This window comes from Lepus europaeus, chromosome 17, assembly GCF_033115175.1.
Source record: "Lepus europaeus isolate LE1 chromosome 17, mLepTim1.pri, whole genome shotgun sequence".
NCBI classification, from domain to species: Eukaryota; Metazoa; Chordata; class Mammalia; order Lagomorpha; family Leporidae; genus Lepus; species Lepus europaeus.
Window position 1 is genome coordinate 15,736,325 of NC_084843.1, and position 17,111 is coordinate 15,753,435.

Genomic DNA, 17,111 nt, shown 5'->3' on the forward strand with positions numbered 1-17,111 from the left:
GGATGGCCCAAGTGTTTGGGCTCTGCACCCCATGGGAGACCAGGAGAAGCACCTGGCTCCTGCCATCGGAACAGCGCGGTGCGCTGGCCGCAGCGCGCTACCGTGGCAGCCGCTGGAGGGTGAACCAACGGCAAAAGGAAGACCTTTCTCTCTGTCTCTCTCTCACTGTCCACTCTGCCTGTTAAAAAAAAAAAAAAAAAAAAAGATTCTGGAGAAAACTCTAGGAGGCCCAGAGGTGCTACTAGCCCTGGACAGCTGTGGCTTTAGGTCCTCGTGGACCCTCCTACAGGTGCCTGCAGTCTTGGAGCCCCGCCCCCGCAGGTGCACCTCCACCTGAAGCCTCACCCCGCCTGCCCTGTCTCCGCCTCTCCCCCTGCAGGTTATCTGAACGTGCTGGTGAACAGCCAGTGGAAGTCACGCTGGTGCTCTGTCAGGGGCAATCACCTGCACTTCTACCAGGACCGGAACCGGAGCAAGGCAGCCCAGCAGCCCCTCAACCTGGTGGGCTGTGAGGTGGTCCCAGACCCGAGCCCTGACCACCTCTACTCCTTCCGCATCCTGCACAACGGCGAGGAGCTGGCCAAGCTCGAGGTACGGCTGGCCCGGGGGACAGGCAGTAGGGAAGCTATGGGGTGGCCATCGTTGCAACGGGCTGCCCGCCTCCAGCCGTAGTCCCACCAAGGGAGAACCGATGGAGCCGTGCGCTGTTTGTGGCTCCCTTTGTCCGGGATTGTTTGTGTGTTTTAAACTTTCCATTCCTTTTCTGACCTCAGGGTGGTTGTGCCATAGGAGTGGGACAATGAGCCGCTTCCTGCACTTGGGGCAGGAGTATTTATAACTCCCTGAGTGGCTGGAAAGGCTTCTGGAGACGGAAAGTGGGTGTGCTGCAGTGTGTGTGTGACCGACTGGGAGAGCCGCTGGGCCTGGTGAGCCCAGGGCGGATCTGGCTGGCAGAATGAGCTTTGGAATACAATGACATTTCTCCACTCCCCACCCTGCATGATGGGATGGTGCATGTACAAAAATAAGAGGTGACATAATGCCTTGCAATGAGCCGGGGCAGGCGGAGCCCAAGGTCTTGCCCCGTTCACTCCCCTGTACTGGGTCCCGTCTCTGGGGTCTTCATCCAAAGTTTGATCTAACACTGCCCTCTGGTGGTGAAAAGGCCCACAAGGCAGTTGCTTCCCAGGGACAAGCTCATTCATCTATTCATTGACAGATACTGGTGTCGACTCAGTGCAACACAGTGAACCAGAGAGCAAGAGACAGAGAGATGCCGCCTGTTTTCCTGGAACTGTACCTTCTAGTTTGAGGGTGTGATGTTATTCAGTTAATCACCCCACTCGTTGCCTACAGTTACTGGAAGAGTGAGAGGGAATGCGTGTGTGGGGTGTGTGTGTGTGTGTGTGTGTTTGGGGGGGAGATCCTAGGCACAGTGGAGCCCCCGGTGGATGTCAGGGGAGGGTGCATGCTCAGACCAGGGTTTGAGACATTTCTTCCAGCTACTGGCTGGTGGAAGGGGGACCAGGAGGGACACACAGAGCCGGCCCTGCCGCAGCTGCCTGGAGCAGAGATGGTGAGAGGCTACAGTGTGAAAGGCCATGTTGGGAAACCCAGAAGGAAAGGAATGGGAGAGGGAACCAACTGGAAGGCAGATTCGGCTTTTAGCTGCTTCTGATTAGGAGAGTGTGGCACTTGGGGCGGAAGAGCCATGTAGGGTGACACGAGGTGTCAGCCATTTTTCTCATGAAAAGAAACTTGTAGCTTTTATAGGATTCTCAGGGGTGTTTTTTGTTGTGGTTCCTTGTCATAAAGGCAAGAAACAACACTGGCACTTAATTTTAAGGAAGCCCTCAGTGTGGGTTTTATGTAGCACGCGTTGTCTCCTGAGAAAGAACCGAGCCCCAGGCTCTGCGGCACTTAGCAGGTGAGGGAGCCGAGCTTGTGCGCTTGGTCAAAGGTGTTAGGACACCCCGGCCTTCTGGAATTCAGAAAGAAATGGGGCCTTAATTCTTAGCAGGGGCCCAGGCAGTCTAGTATGTGTGGGTTTAGGCATGTGATCACTTGCTAATGGAAGTATCAACCCAAAATACTGGTGGCACTATTATTTTAGGAGTTAGTTTTAGTAACTCTGAACAGATAACGATGTTAATAGTCATTGCCTGGTAATCAAGCCCTCCTCGAACCCTGTCTGGAAGTCATGTGATGCTTGTGGCAAAAAATGTCCACAGCATCATTAAGGGGACACCAAGATGTCAGTGACTGGACAGGTTACTTGGGAGGGAGCCTGGCCCCCCGACTGCTTCCGGGGCTTGCTGGGGGCAAGGACCAGGTAGGACGGGCTGCTCTGGTCTCTCCCACCCCTTAAGGCCAAGTCGTCGGAGGAGATGGGCCACTGGCTGGGCCTCCTGCTCTCCGAGTCCGGCTCCAAGACAGACCCGGAGGAGTTCACCTACGACTATGTGGACGCCGACAGGGTTTCCTGTATCGTGAGTGCGGCCAAGAACTCCCTCCTGTGAGTATGAGTATGAAGGACCTTCCTCCCCGCACCCTCCCGTGCCCAGCCGGGCTTCCAGACCTGCTGCCGGGCAGCCAGAGCAGCTGGCCACTGAGCACACAGGCTCCGGGCCTGCTCTGCCCCACGGCAGGAAGAGGTGAGGCCTGAGGACGTGGAGCTGCCTCGGGAGGCCCGGCTGAGAGCTGGGAGCCGCGCCAGGCCCTGAGCTTCTGGGCTCTGGCTGGGTGCTCTGCAGTCCCCAGGGCAGGACCAGTACCTTTCCTGACCTTGCACTGCCCCTCCTGTCAATTCAGCACTTCCCATGGCCCACCCTGGAGCCCCCTGAGACTCAGATAAGCAGGGCTTCTGCCTCCAGTGAGCAAGCCAGGGTCTCAGGGCAGGTGGCAGAGTCGGTACCTGTGGGAGCGGGTGGGGCCACTGAAGTGCAACATGTTCTTTCTTTTTTAAAAAAAAGCTAGCTTTGTAAAATCCTTTTGTGGGGTACAGTGTCATAGTGCACACATCCACGGCCTGGGCTTGCTGGGTTTTCTGTTATCTTTCCTGTGTCTGGAGCCTCCCAGCTCTGCTCTCCGGGTTCCTCACACAGCATGGAATTCCCCACTGCGAGCTGAGTGCCCCAGCTGAGCTGCACACCCACTCGCCCACCTGGGAGCCCCCTCCTTCCCATCCTGCCTTCTCGCACCCCTCCCAGCCTCTAGTAATGGCTGAAGACCGACTTGTTTTCAGCTCCACATTTGAGGTGCAGTGTTGGTCCTGACTTCACTTAACGTGATCTGCAACAGAAGGACTGCGTTCCTGTTTGTGGCTGAATCACACCCATTGTGTATCAGCAGCACATTTCCTTTACCCATCCCTCCACTGAGGGACACCTGGACCGATTCCCTAGCTTGGCTGTCGTCCATGGTGCTGCTTCGAGCACAGGCGTACAGGGATCTCTGTCTTGTGATTTCATTTCCTTCAGGAATATACCGAGGATGGGATGGTTGGCTGATGTGGTAGATCAGGTTTGTTAAGGAAGCCCTATAGTGTTTTCCATAGTGTGCATTCCTCTAATAGTATATAAGGGTTCCCTTTTATCCACATGCTCACCAGCATTTGTCTTTTTTAATAAATAAGTTGTTTATTAGAAAGAGTTATATATAGAGAGAGATCTTCAGTCCACTGGTTCGTTCCCCACGTGGCTGCAATGGCCAAGGCTGGGCCAGGCTGAAGGCAAGAGCCAGGAGCTTCTTCCAGTTCTCCCTGCGTGTAGCAGGAGCCCAAACCCTTGGGCCATCTTCTGCTGCTTTTTCCAGGCCATCAGCAGGGAGCTGGATCAGAGGCGGAGGAACTGGAACAAAAACTGGTGCCCATATGGAATGATGCTGCATGTAGTGGCTTTACCTGCCATGCTACAATGCTGGCCCCATTTGTCTTTTTATAAAAAAAAATATTTTATTTGAAAGGCATAGTGACAGAGAAAGAGAATCATGTCACCTGCAAACTGGGACAGTTTGACTTCCTCCTTTCCAATTTGTATGGCTTTATTTTTTTTTCTTGCCTAATTATTTGAGCTAAAACTTCTAATATTGTATTGAATAGGAGTAGTAAGAGTTGACTCCCTTGTCTGGGTCCAGATCTTAGTAGAAATGCCCCATTCCATGTGATGTTGGCTGTGGGTTTGTCATATATAGCCTTTATCATGTTGCTAGGTGTTTGTTTGTTTGTTTTTATCATGAATGTGTGTTGAATGCTATTGTTCCCTCTACATCTATTGAGACGATATGAGTTTTATGCTTCATTCTGTTGCTGTGATGTGTCCTGTTTATTGATTTTTGCATACCTTGAACCATCCCTGTATTCCTGGGGTAAATCCCGCTTGATCCTTGCAAATGAGCATCTGGATGTGATGCTGAATGTGAATTGCCAGTACTTTCCTTGAGAACTTTTGCATCTGTGTTCGTCAGGGGTACTGGTCTGTAGTGTTTTTTTTTTGTCATATCTGTGTCTAATTTTGGAATCAAGGTGACGCTGGCGTTGTAGAAAAAGGCTGGAAGGGTTCCCTCCCTTTTGGTTCTTTTGGAGTAGATGGAGAAGAATTTGTGTTCATTATTTCTTACAAGTTTGGTAGAATTCAGCAGTGAAGCCATCTGACTGTAAGCTTTTCTCTGCTGGGAGACTTTTTTCTTGATTGTTTTAGTGCTCACTTGTGGTATACAGCTATTTATAACAGCTCCAGTGCTCCTTTGTACCTTTGTGGTGTTAGTTCCTCTTTCATCTCTGATTTTGTGCTGTTTTCCCAGTCTAACTGAAGGTTTATCAATTTTGTTTCTTCCCAAAAAATCGACATTTCATTTTTTTTAAGTTTGTTTCATTTATTTCTGCTCTAAGATGCATTGTTAGGTTGCTAATTGATAGTTTGTATTTTTTATGTAGGTTCTTATTTCTGTAAACTTCCCTCTTAGCACTTGTTTTTGCTGTATGCATCAGCTCTAGGCTTCCAGTTTCATTAGTTTTAAGGAATTTTTATATCTCCTATTATTTTCAGTGCCCCTTTGTACACTAGGGAGCATGTTGTTGAGTGTCCGTGTATTTGTATGATTTCTTTTGTCACTGATTTTTTAACAATTTATTTTATTTGAAAAGCAGAGTTATGGGGGTGGGGGAGAAATCTGTCTTCCACCCACTGGTTCACTCCCCAGATGACTCAATGGCCAGGGCTGGGCCAGGCTGGAGCCAGGAGCCTGGAACTCCATCTGGGTCTCCTACGTGGCTGACAGGGACCCATGTACTTGGACCATTATCTGCTGCTTTCTCAGGTGCACTAGCCAGAATCAGAAGTAGAGCAACCAGAACTGAAGCTGGTGCTCATATGGGATGCTGGCGTGGCAGGTTAGTACAGTCATCAGATCTTGTGGACTTAAACCTTTAACCATTGTGTAGAGGCCATCTTTGTGTCTTTTACAATTTTGTCTGATTTAAGGATGGCTACTCCTGCTCACTTCTGGTGTCCATTTGGATTTTCTATCCATTGGCTTTCCCTCTGTGTGTGTTTCTGGTGCTCAGCCTATCACTGAGTCTTGTAATCCTTCCAGCCAGTCTGCATCCTTTAACTGGGGAATTTATCTACATTCAGGGTTATTACTGATAGTGACTTAGTCCTGTCATCTTTTCTTTCAAATGTATTTTGAATATCCTTTGTTCTTTTGCTAGTAGATTTTATAGTCTCAGCTTTCTTTCTGTGTGGAAGATTCTCTTATGTGTTTTTGTAAGGCATTCTGGTGGTGATGAATTCCTGCAGTTTTTGCTTGTTTTGGAAAGTTTATTTCTCCTTCATTTTGCAAGATTTACTGAGTAAAGTATTCTTGTCTGGTAATTGTGTTTTCTTTCAGAATTTTTTTTTTTTTTTGACAGGCAGAGTGGACAGTGAGAGAGAGACAGAGAGAAAGGTCTTCCTTTGCCGTTGGTTCACCCTCCAATGGCCGCCGCGGTAGCGCGCTGCGGCCGGCGCACCGCGCTGTTCCGATGGCAGGAGCCAGGTGCTTCTCCTGGTCTCCCATGGGGTGCAGGACCCAAGGACTTGGGCCATCCTCCACTGCACTCCCTAGCCACAGCAGAGAGCTGGCCTGGAAGAGGGGCAACCGGGACAGAATCCGGCACCCCAACCGGGACTAGAACCCGGTGTGCCGGCGCCGCAAGGCGGAGGATTAGCCTGTTGAGCCACGGCGCCGGCCTTCTTTCAGAATTTGGGATGTGTTATTCCATTCCCTCCTGAACTGTAAGATTTCTGTTGAAAAATCTGCTGTTGACCTAAAGGGGAGGTTCCCTTAAAAGTGACCTGGTGCTACTCTCTTGCAGATTTTAGAATTCTCTTCATGTTGTATTCCCCCACAAAGATTTATTTATTTATTTATTTGAAAAGCAGATTTATGGAGAGAGAAGGGAAAGGTATCTTCCATCTGCTGATTCATTCTCCAGATGGCCACAATGGCTAGAGCTGGACTGTGCCAAAGCCAGGAGCCTCTTCCAGGTCTCCCACATGGGTACAGGGATCCAAGCACTTAAGCCATCCTTATGCTGCTTTCCCAGGCACATTAGCAGGGAGCTGGAACCAGCACCCATGTGGGATGCAGTGGCTTAACCCACTACATCACAATGCCAGCCCCATGTTGGACTTTTGAGAGTTCAAGTACAGTACGTCACAGTGACGATCTTCTCTTGTCATGTCTATCTGGGGGTCCTGGGAGTCGCCTGCATTTGGATGTCAAAATCTTTCTCCAGATTAGGGAAGTCTTTAGTTGTTATTCCATTAAATAGGTTTTTTTTATGCCTCTGCCTCTAATCTCCACTGGGGGAGGTCTCCCAAAATTTGAGTATGTGTTCATTTGATGGCATCCCAAAGGCGTCAGAGGGTATGCTCATTCTTTTTTATCTGAGATCTTTCAATAGCTGCGCCTTCCAGTTCAGATATTCTTTCTTCTCGTGACCTAGTCTGCTCTTGAGGCTTTCATTGCCATTTTTATTTGACTGAATTCATTTCTAAGGCTTCTGTGTGGTTCAAGATCTCTGAGAAGTTGCGCATCCATATGCACTGATTTCCTAATTCCGTGTAATTCTGAGTATCCCCATAATCGCTTTGTTGCATCCTTGAGCAGGCGTTTCATCAGTTTCCCTCTGTGGTGTCCGATACTCAAGCATTATTGGATTCCTTTTGGAGCATCATGTTGTCTTGCTTTTGGTAGCTGTTGTGTCCCTAGGTTGATGTTTGCATGTCTGGAATATCAGTTGTTACTATTAAAGGATGGCTTTAGGCACTGTCATTATAATGTAGCAGGTTAAGCTGCTGCCCGAATTGCTGGTATCCCATATGGATGCTGGTTTGAGTCCCAGCTGCTCCACTTCCAATCCAGCTCCCTGCTAATGCACCTGGGAAAGCAGTAGGAGATGGCCCAAGTCCTTGGGCCCCTGCACCCACATGGGAGACCTGAAAGAAGCTCCTGGCTTCAGCCTGGCCCAGCCCTGGCTATTGTGGCATTTGGGGAGTGAACCAGCAGATGAAAGATCTCCTCACTGATGGAAGGCTTTTTCTTGAACGTGTCTTCAGGTGTGTGAGTTCAGTAGGCTAATTGGGTTTAGTTCCAGTTGGACACCAGCACGTGATCTCCCTTTCCATGCTTTCCACAGTAGTCAGTGGTAGCAGTGGTAGGGTTCTGAGGCCCTGTAGGATTCACCCACAGTTCTAGCCCCACACTGAGAGGGAGGTGAGAGCCATGGAAGAGGGACGGTGCTGGGAACAGACTGGGTTGGCGCTGGGAGTGGGCCAAGTGGGGGCTACCGCTGGAGGGAAGGGCCGGAGCCCTGAGAGTGGCATGCACACCCTCCTCTGCTGCTCTCGAGAGGGGCCCAGAGCAGCAGGAGTGGTGCTGGCAGCAGGCCAGGCACATGCACAGTCCCAAGGAGCGGTGGGCGCACTGGGCCAGGCTCACAGAAATCCTGGGCGGGAATCCCAGTGTGTGTGGGGGGGGCCTTGGTGGCAGTGAGTGATACCCTGGTGGAGGCAGGAGGACAGCATCCCTACTTTGCCCTTTTGTTTCATCTTTTATAGCGCTGCATGGGCTAGGGGGCTAGGGTGACCATTGTCCTGCAGGTCTGTTGGATTTTTGAGGTGACGGTTTTGCTAGTGTAGTCGAACGTCTGTGGGACCCCAGACGTGTGGGCACTTCAGGATGGCCAGCATCTCTGAATCGAAGCAACCCCGGGTTCTCCAGGCAGCTCTCCTTCCTGGGCTCCTGGAAGTGGTGTCTGGACCGCTCCAGCAGGGAAGGCATTCATGCAGATGGGCCCTGCTGCGAGGCCCGGTCTAAGCTGCCGGTTGGCTTTGCTCCCTGTGTGTGCTGCCATCCCGGAACACTGGGTCCTTCCGAGTCCCCATTATTCCATCTTCCTCCATGTACGGAGTATTTGCTGCCAGGGCTGTCCAGGAGGAAGACACGGGGCTCTCTACTTTGGCCATCTTGCAAACCCCGGGCCTGTTTTCCTGTGTATGGAATGGATGTAATCTCTCAACATGATTGGGCTAACTGGCTGCCTGCGCATCACTGGGTGTATCACGAAGATGTCACGATGAGAAGGGATGAGGTTACTGTTGCTGGGAGGAGATTCTGAAAGCGGGGAACCAGGGAAGACAACAAAGGGATCCTAATTAGAGCGGGGTGGGGCCTGGGAAGCTTGTGTTTCTGGGAGGGGAATCTGGATCCCAGAGTTCTAGGAAGAAGATGCTGGGCGAGGAGGGAGGACCCCAGGCACGCGGCGGTGGTGCAGGTCCCTGTGCAGGCAGTGGCTCTTGGGATGCCCATCATCGCTAGGAAGCCTTTGAGGCTGGTGCTCACCGGCCCTGTCCCGGGTGCTTCATGCATGCTGTGTCGGGCTGTTACAGACTGATGCAGAGGAAGTTCTCGGAGCCCAATGCTTACATTGACGGCCTGCCCAGCCACGAGCGCCAGGAGGAGCTGTATGACGACGTGGAGACATCAGAGCTCACAGCAGTGGTAAGGATCCTGCCGGTCAGTGGCCTTGGGCCAGCCAGTCCTCTTCCTGCCAGGGCTTGCATGCCAGAGTTCATGGACTTGTCTTGGAGTGGGTTCTGAGTCACCTACAAGGTCAGCAGCGTGGACGCTAAGGTGCCACGAGTTGTGCTGCTCAGTGGTGGGGGCTTCGCTCGGTGAAACAGCTGGCTGCGCTTGGGTGGGCTGTGCGGTATGGGGTCTGAGATCCAAGACTCCTTCAGCCTTTGAGGTCCAGATTGATGGTTGAAGGGTACAGATGGTGTAGGTGGCAACTTCCACGTACTGGGCATTGAACTCTGCTGTGCTAAGGGCTTCATGTAGATAGATACCCGTTCAGTCCCAGTCACCGTGGAGGAAGGTACTACTGTTTGCACGTTCATGGGTGGGGAAGGCTCAGGGAAGTATGGTGTCTTGGGTCTCACCCACCCCGCTGCTTGGGTGACACATCCAAGACCCCAATGGAGTTCCCCCAGGAGGAAGAGAGAGTTGGGACAGAGCCTGGAGGCCGGGTTGGTGCCTCTGCCACAGCTGAGGGCATGGAGGCAATGGTGAACGCACCTCTGTTTTCTGCAGGTGGAACCCGCCGAGGAAGCCACTCCTGCCACAGATGCCCCGAATGAGAGTGAGCTGGACCGAGTGTACCTAGACCTCACGCCAATCAAGTCCTTCCTGCACAGTTCCGGGGGGGTGCAGGCCCGGGCCGCCTCCCCCACGTCTCTACACCTGGATGGTCAGGGCGAGGACCCCCCTGCTGGCCCAAGTCCAGGCTCTGCCTCAGATGAGCCCTGCTGTGTAATATCCCCAGAGAGCCTGGAGGAACAGGTACAGCCCGTCCCCCAGCAGGCGAGCTGGGCCCCCTCCCTGCACCAAGCTGAGTCCGGTTTGCTTCTTCCAAAACAGAGGCAGCTGGAGAGTGAGGAGCCTGAAGACGCTTCCCTGAGAATCAGTCCTGTCAAAATCCAGACCGAACAGCAGAGAATCTCCTTCCCCCCGAGCTGCCCTGATGCTGTGGCTGCCACCCCGGCCGGTAGCAGCCCTCCTGCGAAGGACAGACTGCGGGTGACCAGTGCAGGTGCTTGTGCTGGGGTTACAGAAGCTAGTCTGATGGGGAAGCAGGTTCAGACGGTGCCGACGCTGGCCCGAGCTCCCCTTCCCTGCTAGGCTCAGAGCTGTTCTGCCCCAGCCACGGGTTCTCTGGGGTCCCCGGGGGTGGGCTGGGTGCAGCCCTCATGCTCCAGCCCAGCTGAGGCTTCCTCTCTCGGGCTGCAGAGATCAAGCTTGGCAAGAACCGGACGGAGGCCGAGGTGAAGAGGTACACGGAGGAGAAGGAGAGGCTGGAGAGGATGAAGGAGGAAATCCGGGGCCACCTGGCTCAGCTCCGGAAGGAGAAGCGGGAGCTGAAGGAGACCCTGCTGAAATGCACAGGTGAGGCCGTTGCTCTCCGACCTGGTGGCCACAGGACCGGCAGGTGGTCTGTGAAATCTCTAAAAGTGTTGCTTAAAGCCAACATGCACTCCTGGGCCCATCGTCAGATGGATGCCAAGACCTGGCACGAGAGTCCGAGATCTGGGTCAGTGCCTGGAGTCGCCTGGCATCTCCTCTCTGCACGAGCTCCCCTGGGCTTCTCAAAGCTTTCTTTAAAGCAAACAGAAACTGAAGACCCCTGTAGCATCTGTGTCCTTGTATTTTCTAACTCACCCTCATATCATTTGACAACTGAAACGTCTCTGATCCTGGGAGGCGCAGGAACTGTGGGCTCCTGGAGTATTTCAGTTGCACCAACAAGCACAACTGGCAGAGCAGGTCTGGGGACAAATGCAGCTTATCAGATGACTGGGGAAGGAAGGTCTTGGGGGTGCGGCAAAGCCAAGTGTTTTTTTTTGTTTTGTTTTTGACAGGCAGAGGGGACAGTAGAGGGAGATAGAGAGAAAGGTCTCCCTTTTTGCCGTTGGTTCACTCCAATGGCCGCCGCGGTAGGCGCGCTGCGGCCGGTGCACCGCGCTCTTCCGATGGCAGGAGCCAGGTGCTTCTCCTGGTCTCCCATGGGGTGCAGGGCCCAAGCACTTGGGCCATCCTCCACTGCACTCCCTGGCCACAGCAGAGAGCTGGCCTGGAAGAGGGGCAACTGGGACAGGATCGGTGCCCCGACCGGGACTAGAACCCGGTGTGCCGGCGCCGCAAGGCGGAGGATTAGCCTAGTGAGCTGCGGCGCCGGCTAAAGCCAAGTGTTTTATACAACAGCCTTACTGATGCACTCTGTATGTCAGAGTTGGCCCGTTTAAAGTGTACAGATCAGCTTTTAGAACATTCAGAGCTATACACCCAACCCCAAGTCGACCTCAGCAAGCCTGTGTCTGAGCAGTCACTCCCCCTAGTCCCCAGCCCTCCTGTCCCTGGGCACCCATCTGCTTTCTGCCTCCCTGAATGGGCACCTTCTGTCTGAGGGCTCCACAGGCTGGCTCTGGTTAGCTCACAGCAAGACAGTAGCCGCTGGACTTCCCGTCCACCCCACCAAGACCCGCTGGCATGTGAGCTGATGAACTAGAGCAGAGGCTCAGCGGTGACTGTCCGTAAACCACGCCGGGACAGTGACCAAGGTGCCAGGCACTTCTAGCCCTTTCTCTCCTCTCCTGGATAGTCCAGGTGGGTGAGGGCAGTTGTCACTCTAGTTCATTCTAACTCCAATCCACAAAACTATCAGCAAATTTTCTGCACTTTTTCCTCTGCAAGTTTCCCTTACACAGTGGCCCCTGCTTGTCCTCTGAAAAGGGCTGACATCAAACTCAGAACTCGCCTGTACTTTGAGACTGTTGACTCACGCTGTGTATCGAATACAATGGTGCCTGCCTTTCCCTGTAGCATCCCAGGACCTCCATATGTCACCGAATCTTGGTGCAGGTGCACCAGGTTGAGGATGTGTGTTCCATTAGACCTATGAGGGCCCCTTGAGGGCCTGACAGCCCAGCCCCTCTCCAGCGTCCAAGCCTTCTGAGTCATTCTAACAGCTGCAGCTGTCAGAACACCAAGACACCCAGGGAGAAGCTACCAGGCCTCAGACCCATGCCTTCTTGTCAAAGCCAAACCTCTGCAGGAAGCTGACACAGACTTGGGCTTCAAGGCTGCCCGCCACACACACACACACACACACAGGGCCACTCCAGCCCTGACTGCTCGGGCCAGCCCTGTGGTTCACAAGGGCCCTGAGCTCCCTGGCCTTGGCTGGAGAGCTCAATTCTCTCTGCAGACAAGGGCATCCTGGCCAGTCTGGAGCAGAAGCTGAGGGAAATAGACGAGGAGTGCCGGACCGAGGAGAGCCGGCGCGTGGACCTGGAGCTCAACATCATGGAGGTCAAGGACAACCTGAAGAAGGCCGAGGCGGGGCCCGTGACGCTGGGCACCACCGTGGACACCACCCACCTGGAGAGCGTGAGTCCCCGGGTGAGTGCCAGGCGCTGCAGCTGCCTGTGGGGCCCCTGGACACAGGTGGAGGGAGGGAGGTCCTGTCTCCATCCACTTGACCCAGCCCTCACCGTCTTCGTCTGACCGCAGCCCAAAGCTGCCGCCCCGACCCCTGTACCCGACTGCACGCCAGTCAACTCGGCCACAGCCCTCAAGAACAGGCCTCTTTCCGTCATGGTCACAGGCAAAGGCACCGTCCTCCAGAAAGCCAAGGTAAGGGGTCCCTCCCGGGACCAGCCAAGCCGTGGTTGAGGTGGAGCCCTCTTCTGACCCCCGTGGCACCTATAAGCTCCCAGTAGCAGCCCCGGGGCCCCTGCGTTCAGCAGGAAGTAGCAGCAGCTCTAGCTTTCTGGGCCTTTGCACTGCGAGGCTCAAGCGTTCATGTTCATCAGCGCCAGGCCACTGACATCCTTGACCTCCCCAGCACTCAGGAACCAGATTCCAGGGATAGCTGCGGCCTAGGGCCCAGCGAGGAGTAGACAAGGAGTGGGTTTCTCCTGGAGGGCTAGACCCGAAGCGTGATCAATCCTTAACTCATCTGTACACTGAAGAGCACATCTACAGCTGCCTCTGTTTTTGGCAAGCTCTGTGCCTATCCCGCTTTCTGGCTGGAGATGGCGAGAGTTTGCAGGCATCACTAATCACTCACGGCACTCCCTGGTATGCCACAGTCTCTTCATAGGCACTCCAAGCAGTGATGAGCACACGGGTTGAAACACTTGCAATCCCTATTCCTGACTGCTTCTATGCATGATGGGACTTCAGGAAGTTCATGGAAAATGACATTAAAACACACATTTTGGTGCAAAAAATTTTTGAAATCCATGCATGTAAGAGGTCTTCAAAACATTCATGGAATTGTGTTTTTTGGCACCAAAATACATGTTTTAGTTCCATTTTCCTATGATCTTTGTTGAAGTACCCTGGTACAGAAGGTTGCTACAGAGGATAACTGATTTTCTCTTGGGGGGTGGGTGGGTGCTGGTGAATGGTACTCTAGGAATGGGAGAAGAAAGGAGCAAGTTAGGAACGGAGCTCCGTCTAAAGACTCTCGCATCCACATGGACCTTGGTGACAATCCTACTTCCTGACGGTCTTGTGAAAGCAGCAACTCCGAAAGGGTGTCCGTCTGGAAGAAACCAGATAGACCACGGAGAGTTTCAGACAAGGGGAGGCTGGGAGAAATGAATACAGAGCCGGAGGAAGGAATTCCCCAGAGAAAGGCTGCTGCTTTGAAGACGGAGTCTGATGGATGTAGACAAGCGTTATTGTATTTAGAGATATCCTGTGTTTCTTTTTTCAAAATTGTCATCAATTGCTTTATCCAGATTTTTAAGGAGGGAAAAGAAGTCTAGCAGGGCCCTGTCACACTGGTCACGTGGCTTTGGAGGCTGAGAGAGTCTAAACTCCTGGCATCTCCTAGCCAGTGCCGGGGGTTAAACCATCCCTGCCTTCAAGTTTGTTCTCTCTAGTTTAGCAGGCCCACGTCGGTCTTCACTGATTTTAAACAGCCTGTGACATAATTCTTGAGAAACTAACAGGGAAATAGCTGGGGCCAAGCTGAGCACTGACCCTGCTGCGTTAAGGATTTGTTTCTTGCCCAAGGCAGACCTAAAGCAACTTCTTTTAAGTAAGTTTAAATGACACCATGTTTATAGAAAAAAAACAAAGTTTAAAATCTTATCATTTAGAATAGTGGAAAGTATTTTTTGCAATTTAACTGACTTTTTACATTACCATAGTGGGGAAAAAAAATCACTCCCTGTTTACAGATTCAGTCCTGTGGCCAGGCTGTTTTTAAGGGAAGAGTTATTTAATATAATGCCCTCCGCATCCCCGTTTTGCTGAGGGTGAGCACCCTCTCCTCCCGGAATTGGCAATGCTGTTCTTCGTGCTGCTCCTGTCTTTTCCTCGGATTACACTGTTGTTTAACACAGGTTGGAACATTTCATCTATCATCTCTGCCTCATTTCTGGGGGTTCTGAATCCAAGTTCTCTAACACTGGTTTCCTGAGAACAAAGGTCTTTTTTTATTTGTGTCTAATTCCAGGGCATTTATTTCCTTTGTCACAAATACTTGGTGGCCTTTTACCAAGTGGAGAGTTAGGTTTTTTGTTTTTTGTTTTTTTTAATAAAATTTTCATTATATTTTGGGTTTTCTGTCTTTCATGTAATGACTTGGGGCAGGGCCTGGGGAAATGTTTTGGTTATTTGCACACTGAACTTCATCCATGTAGTAAACCCTGGTAGAATTACAAAGTGGCATCCCAAGGCTTAAATCAAGAAAGGAATTAAAGCTGAAAGAAGATTCTAACATCATCAACAAGGTGCCAAATACACGAGACAACTACAGGAGCAACAAGAAGTTACACACACTCCTGCTAAGCAGAAACTGGGGAGGTTCACAGTATAGAGAGGCAAAATGTGGCTCAGTGAAAAGACGACGTGACTATGCAGTGTGAAACAGAACTGAAGAGGAGGCCCAGTGTTTTCCATTTTCAAGTTACCATAGCTCAGGTCGGAGGATGGGTATGGGGGAAAGAACCACTATGTACCTATGAAAAATGCATTAATTAAATAAAAGCTTTAAAAAATAAAGTTACCATAGTTCTGGTTAAAAAAAAAACATACCTAAATTTTGGAAATAGATGAAAAATTCTTAAATAAAATACTGGCAGGGCTGGCGCTGTGGTGCAGTAGGTTAATCCTCTGCCTGCAGCGCTGGCATGTCATATGGGTGCCAGTTCTAGGCCTGGCAGCCCCTCTTCCTACCCAGCTCTCTGCTATGGCCTAGGAGAGCAGTAGAAGATGGCTCAAGTGCTTGGCTCCCTGCACCCATGTGGGAGACCCAGAAGAATCTCCTGGCTTCAGATTGGTGCAGCTCCAGCCGTTGAGGCTGTTTGGGGAGTGAACCAGCGGAAGGCAGACCTTTCTTTCTGTCTTTATCTGTAGCTCTACCTCTCAAATAAGATCTTGAAAGAAAATAAAATACTGGCAAAATTAAATTTGGCAATGTTTAAAGAATAATGTTTCGTGACCAAAAAGTTCTCCAAAGAATCAAAGGTGGTTCATTACTGAGAATATACAAATGTGTCATTTATCACATTAACAGAGTAAACATGAAAAACAGTCTCAAAGGAAAAGGAGCAAGCACACCAGAAATCTCAGCCCTCACAATAAACAATTGTCATCTAACAGAAAGGGGCCTAACCTGATAAAGCAACCTGCAGAAAACAACTATCATAGTGAGAAAGTGGCTTGAGTCAAGAACCAGATGTGGATAATGTACTGTTACCTCTACTTTAAAAACCGTTACTCTGGAGGTCCTAAACAATGCAGAATGCCAAGAAAAAAATGGCATACAACTTCAAAAAGAAGAGACAGAACTATTTGGAAGGGACACTTGTCCAGAAAAGCAACAGAATCAACTAACGAGAGCACTCAGCACGGTGCCTAAAATCAGGGTCATTCAGAGAAAACCAAAGGCGACGCACGACTATTTGCAAGGGCTTCGCTGTATAATTAAAGTCAGAAGAGAAAGCTTTTGTTCCTTTTAAAAGAAAAAAAGGCACGCCTGGTCAGGTGCTAAAACGGGGAATTCCCTCTGCTGCTACTGGGACACAGGAGAAATCAAACTGCTCAGTGCCATCGTCACTAGCAAAGGCCGAAGAAAGGTTGCAAGGGCTGGAACGCTGGCTGCTAAAAACAAACAGCAAAGGCCTTCAGCGCAGGCGTCCAGAATGTGTTGTTTGGGTCCAAGGAACTGGGATGGGGCTCTTGATGTTATCCCTCGACAAGACGCTGACATCACGCAATGATGACTTTGTTAAAGGCAGGGAGTTCGTGTAGTTTCTGACATCTGGGTGGGCACGGGCTCCTGCCCTGACGGGGCCTCCTGTGACAGACAGAAGATTATCAAGATCCCCTGGCACAGACACGATCGTCATGACTCGGTGCCTGGGACAGCAGACACTTAAAGTCTAACGATAATGGTACCATGGGGCATTCATGCTTCAGGCCCTCTGACACCAGCAATCCTGAAGTTCTGAAAGCTGAATGGCATTTAAATCAAAGCAGCCCCACTTCTGTATGTGAAACACTACATTAGAAGACAGTCGTGTCAGTGACGGGGATGTGCTGTGAGAACCACGCTGATGGGCGACCCTGCCCCGCGGGAACACCCTAGCAGACACCTGCACAGACTTAAGTTGGGCTGATGCCACTGGGGGGGACTTCCATCCTATGTGCAGTCCGGAGTGGACCAAAAACACCATTGCGTGGTGCGTGAGTCTGTATTGACATTTAACAGAAAAACCATGATCAAGTCTCAGGATTTCCATCAGATCCTTACAAAGGTTTCTACTGCAAACCCAACCTAGACAACATGACAAGGGCTAAGAGTTGTTTACCAGATGCTGCAGGGGTAAGGACCTCATTTGCCAGAAAATATTCCAGGTGTGTCTCATTGCTGCATAACTACACTATTCCCATTAAATAAGTAACCAACAACATTTCGTGGGGGTAGTCCTTTAAGTCCTTTTAAAAGCAGACATTTAAAAAAAGCAAAAGAAAACAAAAAATCTAGGCAA

The 17,111-nt window shown here is 51.2% G+C and overlaps 1 protein-coding gene across 5 annotated transcripts in view; it reads left to right on the top strand.

The window, feature by feature from the left end:
- Window positions 1-15,054, top strand: part of AFAP1L2 (actin filament associated protein 1 like 2) — a 110,801-nt gene extending 95,747 nt beyond the window's left edge. For 3 of the 5 annotated variants that reach the window (XM_062214579.1, XM_062214582.1, XM_062214581.1), the window contains 9 exons: window positions 380-591; window positions 2,370-2,515; window positions 8,934-9,045; window positions 9,637-9,885; window positions 9,964-10,135; window positions 10,333-10,488; window positions 12,308-12,501; window positions 12,613-12,735; window positions 13,523-15,054. In XM_062214579.1, the coding sequence (XP_062070563.1) occupies window positions 380-591; window positions 2,370-2,515; window positions 8,934-9,045; window positions 9,637-9,885; window positions 9,964-10,135; window positions 10,333-10,488; window positions 12,308-12,501; window positions 12,613-12,735; window positions 13,523-13,549 (1,391 nt within the window). In that variant the 3' untranslated portion in view covers window positions 13,550-15,054. The remainder of the gene's footprint in view (window positions 1-379; window positions 592-2,369; window positions 2,516-8,933; window positions 9,046-9,636; window positions 9,886-9,963; window positions 10,136-10,332; window positions 10,489-12,307; window positions 12,502-12,612; window positions 12,736-13,522) is intronic. The other 2 variants (XM_062214580.1, XM_062214583.1) reach the window with 1 other exon arrangement.
- Window positions 15,055-17,111: the final 2,057 nt, after the last annotated feature.